This window comes from Perognathus longimembris, chromosome 6 (assembly GCF_023159225.1).
Source record: "Perognathus longimembris pacificus isolate PPM17 chromosome 6, ASM2315922v1, whole genome shotgun sequence".
In the NCBI taxonomy this organism is placed as follows: Eukaryota; Metazoa; Chordata; class Mammalia; order Rodentia; family Heteromyidae; genus Perognathus; species Perognathus longimembris.
The window spans coordinates 85783197-85804064 of record NC_063166.1 but is presented as its reverse complement, the minus strand read 5'-3'; the positions used below and the strand labels follow the sequence as shown (position 1 = coordinate 85804064).

The 20868-nt window shown below is 45.3% G+C and overlaps 1 protein-coding gene across 1 annotated transcript in view; it reads left to right on the top strand.

Annotated features, from left to right (window-relative positions):
• The window catches only part of Dido1 (death inducer-obliterator 1), a 42084-nt gene that overhangs the window by 13921 nt on the left and 7295 nt on the right, over positions 1-20868 (top strand). Inside the window, exons 2-6 of the mRNA XM_048349707.1 lie at positions 5786-5941; positions 7631-8465; positions 9586-9907; positions 12104-12316; positions 13582-13795. Coding sequence (XP_048205664.1) covers positions 7633-8465; positions 9586-9907; positions 12104-12316; positions 13582-13795 — 1582 coding nt within the window. The 5' untranslated portion in view covers positions 5786-5941; positions 7631-7632. The remainder of the gene's footprint in view (positions 1-5785; positions 5942-7630; positions 8466-9585; positions 9908-12103; positions 12317-13581; positions 13796-20868) is intronic.

Here is a 20868-nt window from a genome sequence, read left to right as displayed (position 1 = left end):
AAATACTCTTAACTGTTGGGAAAAGAGTTGAAAAAATGGATCCTAAATATCTGGGAAAGTAGATTCCATTTGTGAAGTTGCACATACATACCCTCTCCTGGGTTCAGCAGCACTTCTACTGCAGTAGGGAAAGGGGAGAGTGTGGACAAGGGCAAAAATAGCTGTGGAATCCTGGAGGTTTTTTAGATAGGAACTAAGAAGAACAGAAAGTGATAGGGTAGTTGAATTAAACCCATAGCCAGTGCAGGTCAGGGTGGCAAGCAGGTCAGAGGAGGGATCAGAATTCCTGTAACTATGGGAACCACAGACTATATCCCTAGTGTGCAGAGGGTCCTTTTTGACAGCATGGTCACTAAAGGATTTATATGTAGTTTGTACTATTGAGTCAGATTCTGTATAGCTACTGGTGGCCCAAACCTCAATGTGTGATGGATAAGCATTGCTTTTGCTGCTATATCTTGAGGTTCCATACCAGGAAAACTGAGCACAGCAGCCTGTGGGTTAGTGTTGATTACAAGTACCTATTTCTGAGGGCAGGATGGGAAGCTTTCCAGTTACCAGATTTTTTTTTTACATTTTCTAGGCATATTCTAATTAGCCTGCTACATATAAAAAGCAATTAAATTTTTTCTTGTTGATAGAGAACTTTAGTATCTTCTCTTCCCCTTATCCACGTAACAAAATTCATTGAGACAGATGACCCTTAATGAGTCAGAGGTCAAAATGTATTGAGAGTAATCTCTGGTTAGGTTAAACTTGCCTCAAAGTTAAAGTTGTTTTAAGTACTGCTTCATGAGAAACAAGTTCGAAGGTGGGGCAAATAGGCACTGTTACCTTTCTGGTGGGTAGTCTTTGTTGTTTTCCTGGGGTTGTCCTGGCATGAGTACAGGGGCTTCATTATAGTTACTACATTTCAAGGTGCCTCAGAGATTGATCCCTAGAGTTTGTGGAGTTAGACATCTTAAGTCTACGTTTCTGTTATTTACCTCTACAGAATTAGAGTATTAATGTGTTCTAGTAATGTGTGCACCTCTGATATTTGTCTAATTATATATATATATGTATGTGTGTGTAAAGTTGTGCGCCTCTAATTCTTTTTTTAAAATTTATTTATTAAAAAAATTTTTTACCTCTAATTCTTAATATATATATGCACTCTGGTCCTAGAGCTTGAACTCAGTCTGGGCATTGTCTCTGAGCATTTTTGCTCAAGACTAGCACTCGGTTATTTTTGATGCTTAATTGAAGATACAATCCTCAATGGTTTCCTGCCAAGCTGGCTTTGAACTACAGTCCTTCGATCTCATTCTTCTGAATAAGCTAAGATTTCAGATGCAAGCCACTGGCACCTACATTTAAAATATTTTAACACTTTATTAATATTTACTTTAATAATTAGTAATTAATATGACTTTAATATTTACCACTTGGGGAGGTTGTGTTTCACTTGTTTAATAAATCCTCTGTGGCAGGCAGTGTTTTGCTGAGTTGGCGAATCTGAAGGCAATCATTGTTGTACAACACTACCTTGAGGTCTCTTCCATGCACATATCCAGTGTATTCTTAAATAGTAGGAATAATAGCATATCTCCAAAGTTCTCTGTTGTGATCTCAGGGGAACTTCCTACAGTAATTGAGTGATGTGCCTCCCCACGTGACCTGTCCCTGTGTTGGGTACACAGGGACCCCATGCCACCACTGTGCATTAGACACATAAAGCACTTCTTAAGAACAGCCAGAACAGTTTTAACCCTCCAGGGCGCCTTTAGTCAGCTATTTGAAAGGGATTGGCAAGCTCACCCCAAGCATTCAGGGACTGGAGAAGACATGTGGGGCTGCTCTCAGGCTTGTTTGGCAGGTAGCTTCTCCACACGAGTGATGTGAGTCACAAGGAAAATAATCACTTCTTGCCATACATAAAGTTTGTGCTTTTAACCCAGAGTTTGAGTTTTGGGAAATTTGTATCTGCCCTTGTGAGCTTGATGGCTTCCCAGTAATTAAGCAATTCTAAGGAGATCTGAGCACATTAACAAATTTACTTCTTTTGTATGGTTTGTTTAATTCAGTGAGCTACTCTTTTTTTTTTTGGCCAGTCCTGCAGCTTTGGACTCAGGTCCTGAGCACTGTCCCTGGCTTCCTTTTTGCTCAAGGCTAGCACTCTGCCACTTGAGCCACAGCGCCACTTCTGGCCATTTTCCATATATGTGGTGCTGGGGAATTGAACCCAGGGCTTCATGTATACGAGGCAAGCATTCTTGCCACTAGGCCATATTCCCAGCCCAGCTACTCTTTTTAAATGACCCATCAGCATGGGAGTAAAGATGCTAAAAGTTTGACAGACCAGTGGTTTTAATGTAAGAACATGAAAAATTAATTCATTGGTGCAGTTTCAGAATCCAACTGCTACTTGTTGATTGGGTATAATACCAAAGAATACCCACAATTAGCCGGGCTCCGGTGTCTCGTGCATGTAATCCTAGCTACATAGGAGGCTGAGATCTGAGGATTGTGGTTCAAAGCCAGCCGGGGCAGGAAAGTGCATGACACTCTTATCTCCAATTAACCACCAAGAAGCCAGAAGTGGTATTGTGGCTCAAGTACTCAAGTGGTAAAGCACTAGCCTTGAGCTGAAGAGCTCAGGGACAGCGCCAGGCCCACAGTTCAAGCCCCATGACCATGTTCCCCCCCCCCCCCAAAAAAAAAAAAAAAACACACCATATGAAGATTGTTGAAATACTCCTCCCTTTTCTAATGGCAGACCTGTGTAAAGCAAGGCTTCATGTATTTCATTCTAACTATGTGTGGCAGTAAAAAGAACTTGGAGTATATAGAAAGTCCGCTATTTTTGGGATTTGAACCCAGGTCGTTGTGCTTGCACTCTACTACTTGAGTCATGTCCAGCCCTGGCTGTCTTGTTTGTTTGTTTTTGGTGCCTGTCCTGAGGCTTGAACTCAGGGCAGGGGTTGGGTACTGTCTCTTACTGAGCTTCTTTTCGCAAGGCTAGTGTTCTACCACTTGAGTCACAGCTCCACTTCTGGATTTTTTGATAATTTAGTAGAAGAGTTCCACAGACTCACAGGCTTTCCTGGCTTTGAACCACGAACCCCAGATCTCAGCCTCCTTTCTAGCTACGATTACAGGCATGAGCCTCTGGTGCCTGGTTCCCTGGTTGTCTTCTGTTAAACCAGAGATTTGCAAAATTATAAAACAGCACCACTTTAGTGCTAATCTTTTTGTGATTCTGGAAATCACACTCCTTTTCTCACTAATAAAGTATTAATATGCAATAGACTTTACAAAAAAATCAATATTTAAATTTTTAGGAACACCTATAGTCTATGTAAATGAAAGCTCTTTATATGTGTGTATGTATATGTGTACATGTACATATGTATGGGTTTTTTGTTTTGTTTTGTTTTTGCCAGTCCTGGGGCTTGAACTTGGGGCCTGAGCACTGTCCCTGGCTTCTTTTTGCTCAAGGCTAGCACTCTTACCGCTTGAGCCACAGCGCCACTTCTGGCTTTTCCTATTTATGTGGTGCTGAAGAATTAAACTCAGGGCTTCATGCATGCTAAGGCAAGCACTCTACCGCTAAGCCACATTCTTAGCCTTCTGGCTGTTTTTGACACTAGGTCTTGCTTTCTGCCTTGCTGGCCCTTCACTCATCCTCCTTTGTGCTTCTTACTGAAGCTGGGGTGGCAAGTTCATGCTACCACACCAGCCTTTTTCTGCAGTCTCATATACTTTCTTTGCTGGCCTTGAACCACCATCAGTTCAGCTCTACCTACCAAATAGAATTACAGGCACGAGCCACAGTGCTAAGCTGGAGTCCTCAACTTTTAAAGAGTATGAATAGGTACTGAAACCCAAAATACTTGAATTGCATTTTTTCACCACTAAGACTTCATTGCAGTATCCCTAGTTCCATTTAGTAGGAATGGGAATGAAGTAAGGGGGGAGGGCTGCAATTTTTGAAAAATATAATGTCATTTTTTTCATTTATTGTAAAGATGGATGTACAAAGGGGTTGTGGTTACATGTCAGACAGAGTACACTTCTTTTTGAGCAGTATCACCTTCCCTCACCATTTTCCCTCCTAAGTTATACAGTTTATTTTCAACATATACTATCTAGTGAGTATCACTGCTGCCTTTGTCCCACCACTTCTGTGCCTTCTCAAAGACAGATAAACAACAAACAAGACAAAAAGAAAGGGGGAAAAGGTGCTTAAAATGAAGAAGGAACCCTATCCTGGTGTCTCAGACCTAGAATTTTAACTACTCAGGATGCTGAGATTCATAGGATCATAGCAGAAGGCAAAAAGCTTTCTAGATTCTTCAAAATAACCAGCAAGACACAGAGGTAGAGGCATGGCTCAAATGGTGGAATACCAGCCTAACAAGTGTAAAAGGCCCTGAGTTCAAACCAGTACCACCAAAAAAAAAAAAAAATTGTTGAAAGATAATTATAAATTTGGTATACTCCGTATTAACTATTTCCACCTTACTCTTCCTTTCTGGGAGAAACAGTTTTATGCATATATTTTATTCTCACTTTAGCTTTATGTTTTTGTTGATAAAATTATGGAGACATTTGCAATATAAAATGATCTATTCTGAATGCCCTTTATCATTCATCTTGATAGAAACACCATTTTTCTTTCCTAATTACTTTCAGAACTGAAATCCAGAAATGTTTTCAAATTCACATGTAAACGGAATTTTTAAAATGATTTTATTCCTAAGGACATAGTCATTTTCTTGCCTTTGTAAATGCTTAGTGTTGTAAAAATACAAATTTATTTCCTGTGTCTTTGGAATAATTTTTTTCTGTTACTGGGGCTTGAACTCAGGGCCTGGAGCTCTCACTTAGCTTTTTTCACTCAAGGCTGTTACTGAACCACTTGAGTCACATCTCTGGCTTTTTGCTGGCTAGTTGGAGATGACCACCTAGATTTGTTTGTCAGGGCTGGCTTCAGACCTAGGTCCTCAGTCTCCTGAGTACCATAAGCCATCAGTGCCCCGCTTGAATAATCTGTGTGCCCTCAAAGAAGGCCTCTTGGAAGCCCTGAAGATCATGTGACTTGTGGCAAGTACATGCCATCACACCATATGCTGAATGAGAGTAGACGTGTAGTCTAAATGGCCTCTGTCCCTTTAAAGAAGATGAAGTGTTTGTCCTTTGTCCTGGGTTGCTGGGGAGACCACAGTTAGCTAGCAGGCAGTTGGAGCTAGGTATAGGAGGAGGTAAGAGATAGAGAAGGGCTCTTAAAGAGGGTCAGTGTGGTAAAAGGTAGTATTCAGAAACTGGCTAGAAGGAAACACATCTTATTGAAAGAGGAAAGAAAAAACATTTTTATAAACTTTAAGTTTGTTAATGCACATAAATGAGATGTAAAAGTCTTCAAATGTTAGCTTTTTAATTAAAATGATGGTAATAAGACAGAAAATAATATGATAATATACATACAGTAACTTTGTATGCAAAGCTTTTTGTTTGTGTTTCACTGCTCTGTTGGGTTTCTCTTGCGCTAGATCAGCTCATCGTCCCAGAGCCCTCTGAGATGCCTCTCTGCCTGCCTTTGCTGGACTAGTCTAAAACGCACTGCTGGGCCTCCCTGGGCCATCCTCGTGCTTCTGCCAGGTCCAGCAGTGCTGTCTAACAGAGGGTCAGAACTTTCTTCTGAGCCTTTGGAGGTCACTCAGAAGGTTACTTGGAAAACTTGGCGTTGTGTGGGTAGTTACAGTTACTTCATGTGTATAACTTTTGTTTCATTTTCTTCCAGGAGCTCATTCCCTGTCAGTGTCTCAGCAGTCTAGTTGGTTGTTAGAAGCTTGAACCTTCTCAAGAGCAGTGACTGGCAGCAGTGCTTCAAGGCCTGGTCATCTGCTGGGCCTGGGCCAGGATTTCAGCAAAAAGTGAACTTTCCTGGGTGGAGCAGGTAAAGTATCAACATTATTAGAACAGTAGCAAGAAAGTATTGTTTATATTCCCTCTATTTTAGATGGCATTATTTATGAGTGTAAAGTTGCTTTAGTATTTACTTGAAATATTGTAATCTAATTCAATTTTTTAAAATTTTTAATTATTATAAGGCTTGATAGTGTTCCTTTATTTTTGCAGTTATCTTATTTAGTGTATGGTAAAGGATGGTTTGGGCTAGGCTGCTGCTTAAACTGTCTTGAGTAGAAATGAAGAGGGTAGTTTGGGAATTAGGACCTGGGACTGGGATGTGGCTCAGTGGTGGAGCCAGAGCTTAGTTAATTTTTTTTTTTTGGTATAAACTTACTGGTTTACATAAGCAACAGACCCATTTTCACAGAAAAATAAATTCTAGCAGTAATAAGAAATTATAACTAAGGTGGTTTGTTAACTACTTTGCCATAGTTATTGATAAGAAACAGATTTTGGCTTGTCTTGACTTTTGGAGGCTAGTACCTCCCTGAGTAAAAGCAGAACATTGTCACCAAGCTGAGCCCCATCTATTCACCGCGCGCCCCCTCCCCCCGTCCCCTGACCACATAGGTCCTCAGTGTCCACGCAGCCTGAGGGGTTTGCCCTATGACTTGGATTGCTGTTGGCGTGTCCTTTAGTTGAGCTGTGTCCTTCAACAACTGAGCAGAGTGATGGAGGTGACAGGCAGGTAATTGTCACAGCCAAGTGACAGCTGTGGGGGGGGACCAGACACACTGGCAAGAGGAAGAAGTTGTCTGCTAGTAATTTTTAAATTTCTGTATTTTACTTTTTTAGGGTCTTCATTTTATACCAATCCTTTTCCTTGGATGGAACATGGTGTAAAATCAGTCATTGTCATTAGCATTTAGATGTGATTAAAACCTGGACAGCTAAGAAAAGAAGTCTCAAGGTAGTACTAATTTTTTCCAGCTTTGTTGTATTAGAAATAAAGGGCTTACCATTATCCTTTAATCTTTAAAAAGAAAGTGAAAGAAACCAGAAGTAGACCCTGAAACTGTCACCTGGGCCATGGGTTCAACAAACCAAACAAGACCTAAACCCTGCATCATGTCTGTGGTTAGGAATCTGGGTAGTCCTTCTTGCACTTTGAGCCCACAAGGGTTATTCTGTACTCAATTGGCAGCATGACTAATATGCAAGGCCCAAGACTGTCCTCCTTTGGCCAGGCCCTGGGGAAGGGGGACAGGAAGGGGGCAAAAGCCAGGACTGACTTGGTCAGTCCTCTCACAGGCCACACCCAGAAGAGGCACGGCATCCAGTGCTCTCTGCTCCCACTCAGGGCCAGCCAGCTCCCTGCAAAGCGTTGCAGGACTGGTGCAGTCCTTAACTACCACCCAAGCGTCTCGTCAACTTCACCAGTCATATCCTTGTGTTACTTGAGCTGCCCTTTGTAAGTTTTCTGCCCCTTTTGTAAAGTTAGTGTCCTAAGTAGTTAAATGGCAATACTACACATTGGAGTTGTTGGCTGGCTTTTAATAGAACATTTGCTTTGTAACTAACAGAGTTTATATACCGCTCCACCTTGCAAGTAGAAACATGTCTCATTTCACTGTTTCTAAGTTGCACTCAGTAGATGTCCTTTTGTGTTTGATTCAAAGCTGTGGGCTTTGATGACTCAGTGGTTAGTCGTGATGTCATTGTCTTTTATTATTAGGTATGGATGATAAAGGGGACCCAAGCAGTGAAGATGCGCCGAAGGCTATCAAACCCACAAGTAAAGAGTTCAGGAAAACATGGGGGTTTCGGAGAACCACGATTGCTAAGCGTGAGGGTGCGGGAGATGCGGAGGTGGACTCCGCCGAGCCGCAGCCGCAGCAGCACAGCCTCTCCCTGCGCCGCAGTGGAAGGCAGCCAAAGCGCACGGAGAGGGTGGAAGAGTTCCTAACCACAGTGCGTCGACGTGGAAGGAAAAGTGTGCCTGTCTCCCTTGAGGACTCCGGTGAGCCTGCATCCTGTCCGGTCACGGACGGGGAAACGGCCTCAGAAGGGAGCGTTGAGAGTAGCTCAGAGATAAGAGGTGGCCCTGTTCCCAGCTCCTCGGGGGTGAAGGAACGCCCTGTCTCTTCTGGAAAGGTCAAAGGAGGTGATGATGAGGAAGATACCTCTGATAGTGACAGCGATGGCCTTACTCTGAAGGAGCTTCAGAATCGCCTTCGAAGGAAACGAGCAGAGGAGCCAGTAGAGAGGCCCCTGAAGGGCATTCAGAATCGCCTGCGGAAGAAGCGCTGGGAGGAGAATCCCCCTGAAACTGTGGACGAGGCATGCAGCGCTGGCGAGGACACCCCACCCTGCAAGCAGGAGCCCGAGGCTGGCCAGGGGGCAGGGTCCCAGGCAACAACAGAAAGTGACAGGGAGAACCTGTCGGAGGGGACAGAAACTCATGGAACAGAAGATGAAGGCCCTGGCGACACAGGAAAACCCAAGCCCGAGTGTGAGGTTTATGACCCCAATGCTCTGTATTGCATCTGCCGCCAGCCTCACAACAACAGGTAGGTGGGAGGAGGAAAGTTGCTCTTATTTTCAGAGCAAGCCAAGGGATGGAACCTTAGAGAATTTTCCACTCGCTTTGATGCCAAAGTGCTTCAGAGCTGCACTCAATGAGCAGTTTTACTAAACAAGGAAACAAAAGAAGTGGATATGGATTCCCTTGCACCAGCCTCACCCCTGTGGCAGTCACCAGCCACAGGTAACCATTTGTTTAGTCAGTGAGGTGAGGGCGTTTCCTTGCTTCAGTCACACAAGCCACCAGTGTCACCCAGTGGTCCCCATGGGAGAGCACTCACTTTTCTCTGGAGAGCCGACAGTGACTAGACTCCATGCCTGGATTGGTTGCTGAGTGTGGTGGGGCAGTGCTGTGGGTGCCATTTTGCTGTGTGGAGACATACCCTGAAGCTTCAGATTAAGTATTGGGGATCAAATCCAGGGTCTTGCATGCACCAGACAAGTACTTTACCACTGAACAAAATGTCCTAGCTCTCTAGTTCACTGTTAGAAATGTTCTAGCCAAAGAGTAAAGCAGCCTCAGCTGAATTGTAGGACTAAAAGAAGGGCATATGAATATTCCTAGTTTTTGTTTTCTCTACTTTTCTGTGTATTTGTATTTCTTCATGTTAAAAACCATTTGAGGGGGCTGAGAATATGGCCTAGTGGCGAGAGTATTAGCCTCATATACATGAAGCCCTGGGTTCAGTTCCTCAGCACCACATATATAGAAAAAGACCAGAAGAGGCACTGTGGCTCAAGTGGCAGAGTGCTAGCCTTGAGTAAAAAGAAGCCAGGGACAGTGCTCAGGCCGAGTCCAAGCCCCAGGACTGGCAAAAAAAAACAAAACAAAAAAACCATTTGAGGGCTGGGAATATGGCCTCGTGGTAGAGTGCTTGCCTCGTATACATGAAGCCCTGGGTTTGATTCCTCAGCACCACACATATAGAAAACGGCCAGAAGTGGCGCTGTGGCTCAAGTGGTAGTGTGCTAGCCTTGAACAAAAAGAAGCCAGGGACAGTGCTCATATCCTCAGTTCAAGCTCCAGGATTGGCAATGAAACAAAACATTTGAATTAAGAGGATGCTAGAGAATGACAGTTTGTGATACGTCTTTGTGTCATTTCAGATTTATGATCTGCTGTGATCGGTGTGAGGAGTGGTTCCACGGAGACTGCGTGGGCATTTCTGAGGCCCGGGGACGGCTCTTGGAAAGAAATGGGGAAGATTACATCTGCCCAAACTGCACTATTCTGCAAGTTCAGGATGAGACCAACTCAGAAGCCACAGATGAGCAGGAACTTAGATGTAGACTCGAAGGCAGTGACGGCACAGAGTGCACAAGTATAGGGACAGTGGAACAGAAGTCTAGTGAGGACCAGGGGATAAAAGGTAGAATCGAGAAAGCTGCAAATCCCAGCGGCAAGAAAAAACTCAAGATATTCCAGCCTGTAAGTATTTGTCTGCCAAGGCAAACATGAAGTGGTTGACTTGATAGGTGTCAGCCTTGCTGTTGGTAGAGACACAAGGCCAGGGGGCTTCCTTTGAAATAATTTTACCTTTTGCTAAGGAAGCATGTGTCTGGCAAGAGAGCATCTTCCACTCCACTTCTGTCTCCGGCTCACCCATCCCAGTGATACCCTCTACTGTCTTCTCCCCACACTGTTACTAAGGATCCTTTTCCTAGTCTTGGTGTTGTGTATTTCACATATGTTGGCAGAATTGTTGAGGAAAGATGAGCTTCTGTGTCGTCCTCACTGTCATGTGCCAAGTAGTGATTTCATGCTGTCAGCCTTACATTGCCCATGCTAACATTCATTGCATGGTTTCTGAAGGCTGACATTTTCCTCCGTTTTCCTTCCTGTCTAGTGATGCCTTCGCGGGCCATAACTATTACAGTTCGTTCCCACAGCAGCTTCTACACCTAAGGATGGCTGTCTCCTCTTGGGCATTCCTGCTTCCATGGGAATTCCACGCAATACATTTTTGCTCCAGGCCTCCTACATCATTTGGCCTACCTCATAGCCTGTCCTCCAGCAGTTCTAGGGTCTGCACTAAGCTAGAACTTATGTTAGGTGTGAATGAGAACTGGGCCATTAACTTGGTGTGGGGTAAAATTAGTATGAGGGAAGCTGGGCATGGGTGGTTCACAACTCTAGCTACTCAGGAGGCTGAGATCTGAGGATAGTGGTTTGAAGCGAGCCCCAACAGGAAAGTCCAATAAGCTACTCACATGAAGCCAGAAGTGACACTGTGGCTCAAGCGGTAGAGTGCTAGCCTTAAACACAGAGGGGCTCAGGGACAGAGCCCAGGCCTGAAGTTCAAGCCCCAGGACTGGCCAGGGGGGTAAAAAAAGATAGTATGAGGAATTTCGTAGAAAATGTGATTCTGTTAATACCACGTTTCGAACAGTCATCAGTAACCTGTTTTCTATTGCCAATACATGTAATATAAACTTAAATTTTATTTCAGGTAAAACTTAGATTCAATAGAGGAAAAAGAATGGTTAAATTTTTAGTTTGAGGGCTGGGGATATAACCTAGCGGCAAGAGTGCCTGCCTCGGATACACGAGGCCCTAGGTTCGATTCCCCAGCACCACATATACAGAAAACGGCCAGAAGCGGCGCTGTGGCTCAAGTGGCAGAGTGCTAGCCTTGAGCGGGAAGAAGCCAGGGACAGTGCTCAGGCCCTGAGTCCAAGGCCCAGGACTGGCCAAAAAAAAAAAAAAAATTTTTTTTTTTTAGTTTGAGAACTGAGATATTGCAGTAGGAAACGTGAGAGACGTGCTTGTGTGTTTTTAGTCTTGACCATTAGGCATACTTTAGGAAGTAAAGGCAAGTAGGCTTCTAGTGGAGTCTTCATTTCCTATTTCTGCATGACAGATCTCCACAAACTTAGCTTAAACACATGTGCATCCATGCTCCAGTTGGTATGGTTAGATCCTGGTGTGCATCAGTTGGGCCCTGTCCTCAAGGCCTTAAAATTAAAAAGACTGTGCAATCAGGCTGTGACCGTGGCTATTAGTTTGGGGGCGGGGGTGACCAATGTGATTTTTATAGCATATCTAAACTTAAAAAAATACTAATTATCTCTATTTCGGATTTGTTTCCAACAGTTGCTAGGTATCCTAGGCATGTCTTGAACTCCTAGTCTTTTGCCTCAACCTCCCCAGGCATGCACCACCTTTGCTGGAGTTGAAATTTTACATTTAATTGAGCAGCCTGTGTCTTTTGGGTTTTGTTTGTTTGGGGAGAGCAACCCTACTCTAGCTCTCAACCAGGCATGAAATCTTCTATGGGAAAGTCCCAGTCCCCTTTTAAAGAAGTTTAATGAGGCCCTTCTGACTATCTCCTTTAGGGTTTACATGTTTGCTCTATAATAGAATGCAGAAGTAAGTGAATGCTCAAGGAAAGGGAATTGTACAAATGGCATGTGCCAAGGGTTCATGTATGATGTGAAGGACAGTCAGCCTCCTATATATTGAGGCTACAGACATGTGCCACCATGCTCAACTAAAGATAGACGTTTTTATGCCTATCAGAAGTCGTGTTGGTCTCTCTCGGTCCTGTCTCCGTGCTGTCACAAAGCACTCCCGCTGCAGGTGCTGCCATGCACACTGTCTGAAGTCACCTGTTTGGTCCTGCAGGTTGTGGAGGCTCCGGATGCTGCCAGGTGCATCGGCCCTGGGTGCTCCAGTGTAGCACAGCCTGACTCCGTGTACTGCAGTGATAGTTGCATTCTCAAACATGCAGCAGCTACTATGAAATCTTTAAGCTCAGGTAAAGAACAGAAACCTAAACCTAAAGAAAAAGTCAAGATGAAGCCAGAAAAACCGAGTCTTCCCAAGTGCAGTGTTCAGGTAAGCCAGCCAAGGTCATTTTTGGAGCCATGGAGGGAGAAAGTGTGCAGAAATGTTCTTGCCATAGACTTGTCTTTATTCTCAGCGTATAGAGGACAAGGTATCAACATAATGCAGATCACCTTTAGCTGAGGATTCCCTCATTAGCCAAGGATTTGGTTAACATAAGTACACAAGCAGATGTGGGTGGGCTGGGCACTGGAGAACCAGAACCACAGGACACAGACCATAGCTTTGTCCAAGTTGGCAGAGAGTTTACCGGCCAAGCCCACTCACAGGGCATTGAAGGAGGGCAGCGTGGGCTCTGGGCAATGTTAAGTGCCTTAAAGAGCATCTCAAAACGCTCTTGTTTTTATATTCTGTGTGATTTGGCAAGAACTAAAATGTACAGCAGGCTAATTTCTTAAACCTAGAGTGCTTGCTGGGACTCGTCTGGCTGTGCCATCAGAGCCCATTCTGTTGTGACACAGGGAGCATGATTGATGCTTCCCAGGAAGCTCTTGATTACTTTCAGATGCTTGCCTGTCTTTAAGTTGGTTTTTAGGGCTGGTAATTTTGGACCTTAGAACCCCCAAAGAAGCAGTTACTGTGTGCAGCAAGAAAGGTGGCAATGTGGAGCACTGGGGCCTGGCCAGGATCCTGATCCCTGGATTTCCCTTGAGAACACAGTTGTTGGTTCTCCTCTTTCCACATCCCTTCCCCTCCGCTCCAGATGTGGAGTGCATTTTCACATCCACAGGCAAGCCCTTTCCACCTTGTTTTTGGCATTGTCTTCCCCAGTGGTTCAAGAATGATCTTTGGCCTCAGACAGTTCCATGTCAGGGACCTTTATGGGACCCCAACAGTACAATTCTAAACATTACAGTTGTAAACAGTACAATTCTAAACATGACTATGTATATGTAGACAATACATTTAGCAAATGTGGTGCAGGGGCTGGGAATATGGCCTAGTGGCAAGAGTGCTTGCCTCGTATACATGAAGCCCTAGGTTCGATTCCCCAGCCCCACATATATAGAAAATGGCCAGAAGTGGCACTGTGGCTCAAGTGGTAGAGTGCTAGCCTTGAGCAAAAAGAAGCCAGGGACAGTGCTCAGGCCCTGAGTCCAAGACCTAGGGGGGGCGGGGTGTAAAAAAAATATATATATATATATCGTGCAAATCTCAGATGGACGAGGGATCTTTGGGTGCCCTTCCTTGCTCAGTGCAATGCAGTAGAAGTATCATTTCTAACCTTAATGACTAAAGTTTCACTGATTATCCAGGTAGGGATTAAAATCTCTTCTGTGCACAAGAGACCAGCTCCAGACAAAAAAGAAAACCCAGCAAAGAGGGTGATGGTGGCCCCTCCTGGAAGTGAAGCCTCAGGGAAGGAGGCAGCCTGTGAAAGCAGCACGCCATCCTGGGCGAGTGACCACAACTATAATGCAGTGAAGCCGGAGAAGCCTGCAGCCCCAGCCTCCACGTTGTTGTGTAAATGTACGTATGTCCAGGGGCTGACCTCCAGGCCGTCTCTCAGTCTCTGTGTAGCTGCCTGTGGCTGATCCAGGACCACACTTGCAGCTGCTGTGGTTAGTGCTGGTGGTAGAGGCCGCCTCAGTCCAGAAAGCCTCGGAACCAGCAGTGATCGTCAGTAGCTTGTGGACGCCCTGGTTTTTTCTAGAGTGCTGTGTGAGCCTCACTCCTGAGTTTCGCCTTGGCGAGGCAATTCTTTAATCTCTGGCTCCCGGATCGGGCTCTGGTAAGTATTGGCGCAAAGCCTCCAGCAGCTCTGGTGCTGCCCAGGTGCCACTCACCACTGTACAGACAAGCAGCTAGTTTTCTCACAGCCCTGCATAAAACGGACCTACTTTCTACACATAGCCATTACTACTATATGTTGTGATCTTTTCTACAGATTATTGTTGCATCAGATGACTGAAATGAGATTTTTCACTAGTTACATCATTTTTAACTAGATAGGAAGACTGTGTTCACGTCCAGTTCACATACTTGCACTCACATAAACACATGCACATTTTAAAGGCCATCATCACTGCTTAGCAGACCCCATAGTGAATAACTGTGTTCTTCATATTCAGAGTAACACTCTTAAGGGAGAGACGTGGACCGATGCCCTAAGGGTGACCGCTTGGGGACTCCTCTCCCCAACCTGCCCCATTTCATTTCAAATCAAAGAAATGAAAACACTTCAAGTACATCTTCTGAAACCCCAGATTGGGTCATGCAACTTGGGTTCATTCTTGTTTCTCAGCCTCATGCTCCACAGAAGCACATCTTAGTTGTTATAAAACTTTTCAAGTTTTTATTGATGGTCTTATTATAATGTTGTGTCCTTTAAAAGGCACTAGGTAAAATTGCCCTGAATTCCAAGACAGTGATGTATCCTATTTCTCTTTTTGGTTGGCCTTTCAGCAAGCCTCCTAACAGGGTGTGTGCAGGTAGGTGCTGGGTTTCACGTGACTGAAGAAAAGGCAATGTAGCCAGGCACAGCAGCCCACTCTGGCACACAGCATCCAGAAGGCTCTAAGCTAGGGGGCTCAACAAGTTCAGAGCCCTTCTGGCTTATGTAGTAAGACTCCGTCCCCCCAAAAAGGAAAACGAGAATGTAAGCGGCCCAAGACTTAGGAAATGGAATCACAATTGAGTTGCGGACTGTAGTACACCTTACGCTGCTCTCACACGTTTATCAGATGGTAGCAGCTCTACAGTAAGTTTCACAGAGTTAGTGATTTGTTTAAAAACGAGGGCTACCTATCTGAGTAGAAGGCAGCCACTTTAATACTGCACTAAAATGCTTTAAATTGGTTGTAGGCACATGAGAATAAAGGAAAGAAAGCCACGGTATACCCACAGCAAAAGGGAGTTCAGTCTGTCTCCAGCCGCCCTTGAAATGCAGGTGGTATTTAGGAAGCCCTCTGTGCTGGAGAGAGGAAAGTTGGTGAGGAGGATTGGGATTGTTGGACCCATTATAAAATGAGTCAGGCTTAATGAATGGGGACACAAGGTGTAAGGGTCTCAGGGGTCAGTGAGAAGACCAGTTTCTGTTTGAAATTTCTTCTTTGACTTCCCACCTCTTCTACTCAAGTGCTTCCTCTGCGGAGCCAATAGGCTCCAGTGGCAGGAAGTTGGGACAAAGAACTTCAGCACCTCAAAATTAAAACCGGTAGACTCTACATCCAGAGTGCGAATGAGGGACATGTTTCCAAAGCAGGTTGTTTCTGACCTCTTTTGTATTACCTCAGAAATGTCATCCACCCAGTGATTGGGAGAAATGTAGGGTCATTGGTAAAGTGTCTGCCTCTATCCAAACAGTAGCAGGTACATTCCCCTGCACCCTCCCCCCCAGCCCAGCGGGAGGGGGACCACACAGTTTGTGCAACTGCATCCTTGCTGACTGACTGCCAAGCACACTGGTGGGGTGGGACCTTGGAGAAGCCAGTTCTAGGAACACTTGTGCTTTTCTTGTGCGTGATGCACGCTTGGCTCACCCAGTGCATCCTGAGAAGAGCCCCTGCCGCTGCTGCTGGAGGTGTGCAGCCACCAGGCCTCACAACGCCCTGCTGCCTGGGGGTGGGGGGTGGCAGCCACCCTGCGTCCACCCGAAGCCGTGCGCCCCACTCGGGACGCGAATTCACGTGCAGTTGTGCCTCTGATTTGCTTTTTAAAACTTTTCTAGGATTTCTGTATAATTTCTTTAGCTTATAGAAAAAAATTATCATTTTAAATTTTTCCAAGAGCCTGGTGGTGCTTTTTTGTTTTATGTCCTGTTTTGTTTGGTTTTTATTTTTTTATTTTCACTGTTCACCTGCCAGTGTTGTCAGGGCATAAAATGAACAAATATTCTTTGTTTATTAGAATTTTTGATGTGGAATTCTGATGCATATACTCATATGCACAGTTTCTAGATTTGAGACTCACTAAATGGCTTATTAAATGACTTAAAACACAGGATCTGAATAGGTTTTGACAGAAAAACATTTTATCTACCGTGGAAACTAAAATGGAAAACTGTAGCAACTTGCCGAGCCAAATCCTGGTGGTTGGCTGTCCTCTCCAGAAAGAAGCATTTTCCTTTTGATGCATGTGCTGCTCAGATGTCCAGGCGCTTTGGTGGTGGGCAGGGCAGAAGCGGTTTCACCAGGGTCCCTGAGACTGGCTCCACAAACGTGTCTCTGGAGCCAAGGAGGAGCAAGTTCCCGAGGATACGTTGGGGGGGGGGTAGTCTAGAGCCCTAAAGCTGGAGTGGGGTGCATGAGCCCTTTATGTCTCCAGAACCTCAGTGGCAATAGGACGGAGTGGGAGTGAGGGGAGAGCCAGACCAGATTCTGCATCTCTGCCTCTCGAGGAAAAGTACCCAGAACTGGTAGTGATAAAGGATTTCCTTTGACAACTTTTTAAATACTCTACCTGAAATTTTCTTGGTTGTCAACAGCAACATTATTTTGACATATTCGTGTTTCGCATTTTATAGACCTTAAAAACAGACAACTTCCAAAAATTAGGTCTGACTCGAACCTGCCAGGTGAGCCTGCGTGGCCCCATCCTGCAGCAGCAGCCGCCTCCTCCCATCGGCCCCGCCGCCCCTTCCTCCCAGGCCGGAGAGGTGGTGAGCGGCTGGAGGATCCAGCCTGGAGGAACTCACCTGCTCCCAGTGGTCTTTTGGAGCAGGGATCTACCCGCAGTACTCAAAAGATGAACACTCCAGGAACCTCCTTTGATGGCATTGCTGATGTCATAGTGCAGTCGGCTCTGAAGATGCATGCTGTGATTCTTCAGTACAGTGTACAAGTGTCCGGTAGAGTTAGATAAAGTTGTAAAATACAGCAGTCTTGTTACACATCAACACTCACATAGTCTTAGCTTCTAAAGTTAGAGAAAGGTTGTTCAGTGGTTCGCTACTTCATTTAAATGAAGGTTGACGGCAACAGTTATTTGCCACAAACCTGGAAGAGTCATCAAGAAGAACATAAGGTAACTGCATCCTCTTCGCTCGGAGTCTCCATGGTCAACAGCTCTGGGTTTTACACACTTGAGTATGGATAAGCTTTGGGGTCTGGAGGGCTTCAGGGAGGGTAAGCTGGACTCTTTTAACGTGTTCCTGTCATACAAGTTTTAGTGTGCAACTTAGGCACAAAGAAACGGGACAGGTGAAAGTTTAGCTGGCCCCTGTTCCTGGTGACTGTTGGGAGGCCTGTAAGTCCTGGCATTCAGCAGCCCAGCCACGGCTGAGCAGATTGCACTCTTGTGTGGCCAGCCATTCAAGTGGTTCACTTTGAAGTGCCATTTGATTAGTTCCTACCAACTCAGCCTGAATCATAGTTTTAGTTTTCAAGACAATAAGTTTGAAATTGTTGCCTCAAAGAAGCACAATTGCAGTGTTTATGGCATTAGCCTTCATTAAAATGGAAGGGACTCAAATGCTGGACTTCACTAAGGAAAAAAGAATTCCTAGGAGAGATTTTTATGCCCCCAAATCACTACGGTCGTAATGAGGAGCTTCATGACATAACCCGTGCTTGTGTGTCCAGGTTTCATTTTCCCCATAGAGAAGGAAGTCAGTAACTTCCTGTGGTTTTTGAAGGATTTTATTTTGGGGACAAACTTGCCCTGCTGTCCATGCCAACTTCAGCTCATACCCTGCTTCGGCCCCCTTTGTGTTGGCATTACACTGGGCACTTACGTGCCACCATTCCCAGATTGAAGAATAATCAGAACGTATAAAATACATTGAATAGTGTAGATGCAAACCTTCCTTGCCAGTATCACTCTGGTTTTCACCCTAGGGAAGATCTTGGCAGGAAACAAATGTGACAATATGCTTGTGCCCCTTAGGGAGCTGAGCTAGTCACCCTTGAGCAGGTTGGTCTGTAGACCTGCTTTCCCTGCCTGCCCTCACAGCTGGTAGATCTCAAGGCTTGGAGGGGAGTCCGCATCACTGGAGGAGCTAGAGCTGCGAGGTTTTCACTAGACAGAGCTGTCTAGAAAGTTGGACTGACTGACGCCCTATATACAAGGGGTTATGTTCCCCTCCTGTAGCGTAATTGAGCAATTGCATCCCTGTCCCGAGTGGCATTAGTGGTTCCTTTAGTGGAGGGCTGCTTTTCTCCTTTTATTCATTGGAGTTCGCTACTGCCACCCAGTGGCCAGTAATCCTATATAACGTTTTAGTTGGCTCTGACAAGACCTGAGGTTTACAGCACCCTGCTCCCTGTGCCCAGCCACCGTCTCGTTCTGTAGTGGGTGGAACCTGAGTTTCCAGTACAAACATGGCAGCAAGTCTTGGGACAATGGCCTACATTGCGTTGGGGAAGGGGCATTCCTGATCTACTAAGCATAATTTTTCCCCTGTAAGCAGGCTTTGGGATCCACGATTAGAGCAGGCTCTAATGGAATGGTTCCTAAAGCAGGAATAATGGTTGAGGTGGGAGCTGGACACTTGCACATGCCAACATGGAAGGTCCTGGCTAGCAGAGCACAGCAGAACACATGAGGCTTCAACCCTGAGAGCTGGGCCACTGTTTAGTCATTAAACCATTATTTCTTGACCTGGAAACTTAAGTGTGGGAACACACAACTAATCCTAGTACTCAGACAGGCCACAAAGTTGAGGCCAGCCTGAAAGCTACATGGTGAGGGCCTGTGTATGTGTGTGGTCCCTTAAAAGGGAGTGGGGGTGGCAATACTGTTACTTAGCATGTGAAGGCTCTATGGATTGGCTCCTGAGACAATAATGATCCCTGTTGCTGATATTCTAGCACCTCCACCCTACTTCCACCTACAAGGGGGCCAAAGTATATGGACACAGCAGCCCTCCAAAGTAGGTATTTGCTGTGTAGCTGGTCATTGGTACTTACCAACTTCAGAACAATTTGCCAACCAGTAGTTGCCTAATGGTTATGCTTGCCTGCATGTGACACAAGTAAGAGAGGGACCCAGGACGAGTTTTAACCAGGCAGAAGCCACTGGTTACCTGAAAGCAGTCTGGTGGTTAGGGAGCCATCCTCCTGTCACAGTAGGTGACAGGTCTGTCTCCACTTGTAGTTGATTACTGATCTTAACAAGGATTGGGACTATCCTAGATAACCTCTTGACTTGTACTTTTCTTGATTAGGGAGGGAGATGGGCCAGTACAAGTTTTCGAGACCTGCAGGCATTTGTAACTAGAAACAGTGCTGTCAGTTTAGATCGTACCACACAAGTAAGTTCAGGTTTTATAAAGTGTGATTCTAAAACTCAGTTCTGCTGTGAAAGTGATTGGTTTTGATTCTTAATTTTAATCACAGGTTCCATGCTTTTCATGCCTGCCAGCTGACTGGCAGTTTTTGATACAACTGTTGACCAGTGGTGGGCTTGTTGCATCCCTTCTCAGTGTAGGAGAGCTTTGGATATTGTAGCATAGCACTCATCTTTATGGCTCCAAATGTTCATCCACTTCCTGATCCCCTCCCAAAAAGTCTCCACTAGTTTTATTTCACATAACCAAGCCAGAATTGTAAGGAATACACAGTACTAGCATTTGGACCTGATGTGTTGCGATTGTGTGTAATCTGGATTGGTTGGCTTTCCTTCTGATTAAACATGAAAGGCTGAGAATGTGGCTTAGTGGTAGAGTGCTTGCCTAGCATGCGAGAAACCCTGGGTTTAATTCCTTAGCACCACATAAACAGAAAAAGCCAGAAATGCTACTGTGGCTCAAGAGAGTGCTAACCTTGAGCAAAAGAAGCTTGTGGACGGTGTCCAGTTCCTCGTGAGTTTAAGCCCCAGGACTGGCCAAAGAAAAACAAAGTATAGCAGTGCCTTAAGACTACATTTCTTCATACTGTGTCCCCATTTTTATTCTCAAATATAAGTCCAGCTCTGGATTTTTCCAGTCTGTTTCCTACTGAGGAGTGAGGCAGAGGTGCCATCAGTGATGGTGAACAAGTTTACAAGGCACCTCAAGTCCAGCTCTTAGAATCTACGTTTGCAAGTGGTAACAAGCGTGTAGTTCAAAGGGCCCTGAGATAGTGCTACCTTTGGAGTAAAGTGATAATTAGCTAATGGCAGAAACCCTTAAAGCTGGGATCCAGGTGTGGTGGTAAACTTTTGTAATCCTAGAAGGGATCACAAGTCTGAGGCTAGCCTAGGCTCAGTAGCACCTGGAGGAGGGGCAAAACTCTAAACTTGGGACTGCTACTTACAAACACGTGCTAAGTGCTAGGTCCATGTGGTGAGGGTACAGGCTTGCAGAGGAGCACTGGTGATCTCAGGACCCTGTTGGTGTAATCAAGTCTGGCAGAGCTCAGTGGAGCCCTGGGCTTGGGACACGGGGGGGAGGGATCTGGACTCCCAGCTTCTTCCTCCACTTTCCAACCTCCCATGTATAAGAAATGGTTACTGGGATTTGTGATCCTGAGTTGTCACTGCTGGAGTGGTTAGAGCATCCATTGACATACTGTAGCATTGGGTGTTGGAGGAAAGTCCACCAAAAGACAGCCTTGTCACTGGTGTCCCTTGTTTGGAGAGACTAGTAGTCCTAGGGCCCTGGCTGGGGCTTGTGCCCAACATCT